Source organism: Piliocolobus tephrosceles, chromosome 15 (genome assembly GCF_002776525.5).
Source record: "Piliocolobus tephrosceles isolate RC106 chromosome 15, ASM277652v3, whole genome shotgun sequence".
Classification (NCBI taxonomy): Eukaryota; Metazoa; Chordata; class Mammalia; order Primates; family Cercopithecidae; genus Piliocolobus; species Piliocolobus tephrosceles.
In genome coordinates, this window is record NC_045448.1 from 70,040,241 (window position 1) to 70,045,994 (window position 5,754).

The following is a 5,754-nucleotide window of genomic DNA, read 5'->3' on the forward strand; positions in this document are numbered from 1 at the left end:
CAGAGCGAGACTCCGTCTCAAAAAAAAAAAAAAAAAAAAACAAGAAACAGAATTGTATCTACATTAGTAATTTATAACCCATAGTCGCAGACTCTTGGTTATGCACAAAGGAAGCAAATAACTATTGTTTGGGTGAGGGACAAAGGACAAGATGGAGGAAGGTGAACAAGAAGGCACAATCCATGTTGCTTCCGGGTTCTTCCTCACCAACTTTCCCAATGCAGCCCGCGCCGGGGAAGATGCAGATCAACCCAGCATGCGCCAGGTGAAGTCAATCCGAAGAGATCGAAACTTACCCGGCCACGCCTATGGAGACACCCCTATCACGCCCTTATCCCGCCCACTGCCCGCCCCCTTCCAGTACCAATGCATAAAAGTCCGCTGCCGGCACCCACCGGCATGACTTCTTGCCCCAGCATTCGTGGACCCGAGAACCTCACCAACCTCACCCTAGAGCGCCTGCGCGACTTCCCTGGCCCCATACCCAAGGACTGGAGAACCTCGCCCGAGAGCCTGTACATACTTGCAATAAAGGGGCTGCCGCTTTCTTATGTACTTTGGTCTCATGTTTAATTACTTAGCTCTCCTAAATTAAATTACATTAAATTAAGACAACTATAAGCTTTTTTCTTTTTTAAAAAAATTTAGAATTAGGCAATAGAGTCACATGGTTCAAAACTGATAAGGATAAAAGCATATATAGTGAAAGTCTCCCTCCTTTCCTGTCCCTTACCACGTTTCCCTCTCTCAAGATAACATGTATTACCTGTTTTGAAAAGTATTTCAATACTTCAAAAAATCTCAAAGAAAGTATACTATTGGTCTGGGGGTGATGGCTCATACCTGTAATGCCAACACTTTGGGAGGCCAAGGCGGGTGGATCACCTGAAGTCAGGAGTTCGAGATCAGCTTGGCCAACATGGTGAAACCCCGTCTCTACTAAAAATACAAAAACTAGCTGGGAGTGGTGGTGGGCGCCTGTAATCCCAGCTACTTGGGAGGCTGAGGCAGAGGAATCACTTGAACCTGGGAGGTGGAGATTGCAGTGAGCTGAGATAGTACCACTGCACTCCAGCCTGGACCAAAGAGCGAGACTTCATCTCCAAAAAAAAAAAGTATACTATTGTCCTTTTTGTTTTTGAGATGGAGTCTCGCTGTTGTTGGCCCAGGCTGGAGTGCAATGGCACAATCTCGGCTCACTGCAACCTCCGTCTCCCAGGTTCCAGCAATTCTCCTGCCTCAACCTCCCGAGTAGCTGAGATTACACGTGCCTGCCACCATGCCTGGCTAATTTTTGAATTTTTTAGTAGAGACAGAGTTTCACCATGTTGGCCAGGATGGTCTCGAACTCCTGACCTCAGGTGATCTGCCAGCATCGGCCTCCCAAAGTGCTGAGATTACGGGCGTGAGACACCGTGGCTGGGCACGTCCTTTTTTTTTTTTGAGATTGAGTCTCACTTTGTTGCCCAGGCTGGAGTGCAGTGATGCGATCCCAGCTTACTGCAAACTCCACCGCCTGGGTTCAAGCAATCCTCTTGCCTCAGCCTCCCTAGTAGCTGGGATTACAGGTGTATACCATCACATCCGGCTAATTTTTGCATTTTTAGTAGAGACAGGTTTCATCATCTTGGCCAGGCTGGTCTTGAACTCCTGACCTCATGATCCACCCGCCTCGGCCTCCCAAAGTGCTAGGATTACAGGCGTGAGCCACCACGCCCGGTCTCTAACTTTACTTTACTCTTATAGAGAAAACATAATTGGCTATTTTTGATGGCTTTGACAAACTGAAAACAAAGGAAGAAAAGAAAAGCAAATATTACTGGAAAAGGAAGTAAAAGGAGACTTTAGTAGTGAAAATTCTTAAAATCCTAATGCAATTTACTTTAAAATCCAGTTTACTTGAAAATATCATCGCTCTCCATTACAACTGCCACTTCATAGGAGTCATAGAAAATTTTAAGCACAAGAGTCATTTATAATTGCCAATGGGTTCAGATACTGCTAATTCATCAATACAGGGAATTTGCAATAGTTTAATTCACACGGAGCCAGCTGAAAGGGAGACTGGAGTTTCAGCAGTCAGTCTCTCTGGATCTGAGTCTAGGGGTTTTCAATGATAAACTGGCAGGCCAGGGAACGGGTGCTGCTGATTGGTTGGGGATGCAATCATAGGGGTGTGGAAAATAGTCCTCCTGAGTGCTCAGTCCGTTTATGGGTGGAGCCACAGAACCAGTCAGAAATGCAAAAACCTGAACAGGCTAATCTTAGGTTCTACAAGAGTGATGTTTTCTGCAGGAGTAATTGGGGAAGTTGCAACTCTTATGACCTCCAGAATAATGGCTGGTAATCATTTATATCTACACCTTAGCAGAATTCAGGCTCCTCTCATCCTCCAAACCCAATGGTCTTTCATTAGCCTTATAAAGGTGGTTTAATTTTGGGAAAGGGCTATTATCATTTAAACTATAAACTTAATGTCTCCCAAAGTTAGCTTGGCCCAAGCCTGGGAATGGGCAGTCTAGAGGTTAAAGGCAAAATGCTGGTTGGTTAGAACGGTCTTTCGCTGTCATCATTTTCTGTTAAAATGTTTTGCAAAGGCAAAAATTGTGATCATACACAAGATCACATTTATCTAATTATTTGCTGCTTAAAATAGGCAAGAAGCAACAGGGGCTGTCACATTTTTTTCTCTACCAACACTGGAATTCTTCTTGTGGAAAAGAATAAGTGGGCACCACTTAAGTATTAATATAATACAGATTAACTTTTTCCAACCTTCGGTAATCATTATATGCCATTGATAAGCAAAAGACTACTTTACTGGGATACTGTGGGACTGTAACCCACATAGTTTCTTAGACGCTATTGGAGAGATAAAAGGATTGGAACCGAGGATTCAAGAGAACAATGGAATCAACACTGAATGGGAATCAAATAATCTGTGAAGTTCTGACTGCCACTCCCCACACTAGCTCCAAACAGTGTTGATCACAGTAAGAGCTGTCACTACTTTATTTATTTATTTTGAGATGGAAATACTCTCGCTGTTCTCGCTCTGTCGCCCAGGCTAAAGTGCAGTGGCGTGATCTTGGCTCACTGCAACCTCCACCTCCCTGGTTCAAGCAATTCCCCTGCCTCAGCCTCCCGAGTAGCTGGGATTACAGGCACACACTACCAAGCCCGGCTTCTTCTTTTTTTTTTTTTTTTTTTTTTTTTTGTATTTTTAGTTTCACCATGTTGGCCAGACTGGTCTCGAACTCCTGACCTCAGCCAATCCGCCTGGCTTGGCCTCCCAAAGTGCTTGCTGGGATTACAGGCATGAACCACAGCGCCCGGCACACCACTTTAAATTATATGAATCTATTACAGCACTCATGACTTTGTCATTATTTGTTAACGTATTTTTCTTGCTAGACTGCATACTCATTAAGGGGAGAAACTATCTTCATTTCCAGCTGCTAGCACAATGGCCTCACTTCTTCATCTCTACAACGAGATTAATTTCGCAGTTACCTCATAAAGAATCCAGAGAATCCATGCAAAGTGCTTAAACCAGTGCCAGGCCATGCAGTAAGTGCTCAATAAATGGCAGCTGCTACCATTATTTAACTGGTGCCCAATAATTACGAATTGAGCGAAGTTCAAGGTTTGGAGTAAAAATGCCTTTTTCTATAGTTCAGTATCTAAATCTGTGAATACTCTGGAATTTGGAAATACACTAGAAGAATAATATTCTTATCCCTTCAGCCCAGGGAAAAGGCAGCAAAATGAATAGAGGAAGCATATTCCGACATACAGGTTTAAAGTCTTGTTGTTTTTAAACTAAGAGTGGATTACATTATTCAAGGAAGACATCTACTTAAACACAGGAGGTAACTAACAAAAAATTCTACCAACTTAAATCTTTTTAGGATATACATTTAAACTTCAAGAGCACCATTAACACTAAAATGTCAAATACTCAAGAGGGCAAACTCTTGTAGGCCATTTTCTCCAGACGTAAAATTAAGGTACACCTACATAAATGTCCTCTTAGCAATGTTCACAGAAGTCTTTGAAACTCAAAGGTACGGCTCAGGGAAGGGGGAAAAACAAGGGAACAGAGTGGGCTTAATGGTGACGGGTGCAGGGAATCTAGGGGTCTGAATTCTCGTCGGAGTTCCATCACTTAGAAACTGTGTGACCTCGGACATGTTACCTCCTCTTTCAGGGTCTTACTGGGAAAATGAGGAAACGAGACAAGGTATTTTCTTCCCTTCTGTGTGACATTCTGATTCTGTTTAGAAGAGGAGGGAATGCACCTGGTAAAGGGCCTGGGAGCGGGAGAGGCACAGGATTTAAAAACAGCTCCTCCGTTCTGGCTCTACAGCCAGTCTCTACAAGCTTCCATACCGCAGAGACTCCAGCACTGGGTCTCTAAGCCTGAGACCAAGCTCCGCAGAGTCCGCCCGGATTAGGACACAGAAGCGCCGAGCTCTCGCACCGACGGCCATACACCTCAGGGCTCACCCCCAACTGCGGCGACAGGGCGGACCCGCCGGCTCCATCAGATGCACTACCCACCCGCCTCGAGAGAGGGTCTGCAAGGCGGCGACCGCTCCGCTGGCTAAGCCCAACGGAACACCTATTCGGAGCTCCAGGCTCTTCACCTACCGCCTGCGCAGCCCCGCGGCAACAGCCGCAGTTCCCCAGCCCCGCCTGGCCACGGTCGCCATCTTACTCCGGAGTGCGCAGGGTCTCCCCGACAGCACCACAAAAGATCTGCGCAGGCGCAGGCTGACCGATAGCTGGGCGGGCACTTGGAAGAGCCCACCCTACCGGCTGCGGGCGGCTCTGCTGCGGCTAAGAGCGGTGGCCTACACCGCCAGGTTTGCAGCCTACTGCGTCACCCTGACCAAGACAGGCCGGGAAACCTCTGCTCTTTGCGCCGGCGCCTGGTTAATTCACGCAGCACCCTAAACGCATGCGTGTTTCCGTACTTTGCTTTCCCTGCTGGCTGGTTTCTTAGCTGGTGGTGGTGCTGCGGTTGCGAATGCTGTTCTCCGTCCCTAAACCTGACCCATTCCCTCGTGTAGGACCCTACTCATCCTCCAGGCCCAGCTCAGTGACTGCCCCCAAAGACACCCCAGAGCATTCCCTCTCAAAGGTTCTCGCATTTCTCCTGTCCTTTTCCCATGGGTCTGATGTAGACCTGTGTCTAACCCTTCCTCATAGCTGTGCTTGTCGCCTGCCGCTTCTGTCATCTTGGACCAACCCTCACAGAGGACATATCTGGCACAGTGCTGCCCTTCTCTGGATTAACATGAGCGTTTGACTAGTTTCCAGAGCAGAGTGCCAAAGCCCATTCCTGTTCTTCCAGAACCTTCCTGGAGTGTTCAGTTTTCTCTAGGACAACGGTTCTCAAAGTGCAGACTGGGGCCAAAAAAAGCAGAACACGTTGGAAATGCACGTTAGAAATCCTGGGCCCCGGCCGGGCGTGGTGGCTCAAGCCTGTAATCCCAGCACTTTGGGAGGCCGAGACGGGCGGATCACGAGGTCAGGGGATCCAGACCATCCTGGCTAACACAGTGAAACCCCGTCTCTACTAAAAAAATACAAAAAAACCAGCCGGGCAAGGTGGGGGGTGCCTGTAGTCCCAGCTACTTGGAAGGCTGAGGCAGGAGCATTGCTTGAGCCAGGGAGGCAGAGGTTGCAGTGAGCTGAGATCCGGCCACTGCACTCCAGCCTGGGCAACAGAGTGAGACTCTGTCTCAA

The 5,754-nt window shown here is 47.3% G+C and overlaps 1 protein-coding gene across 9 annotated transcripts in view; it reads right to left on the bottom strand.

Annotated features, from left to right (window-relative positions):
• NFU1 (NFU1 iron-sulfur cluster scaffold) overlaps nt 1–4,925 on the bottom strand; it is a 43,421-nt gene extending 38,496 nt beyond the window's left edge. The window contains exon 1 of one of the 9 annotated variants that reach the window (XM_023224000.3): nt 4,654–4,925. In XM_023224000.3, coding sequence (XP_023079768.1) covers nt 4,654–4,715 — 62 coding nt within the window. In that variant the 5' untranslated portion in view covers nt 4,716–4,925. Of the gene's footprint in view, nt 1–4,392; nt 4,539–4,563 lie in introns of those variants that run through there. The other 8 variants (XM_023223999.3, XM_023223995.3, XM_023224002.3 and 5 more) reach the window with 8 other exon arrangements.
• Nucleotides 4,926–5,754: the final 829 nt, after the last annotated feature.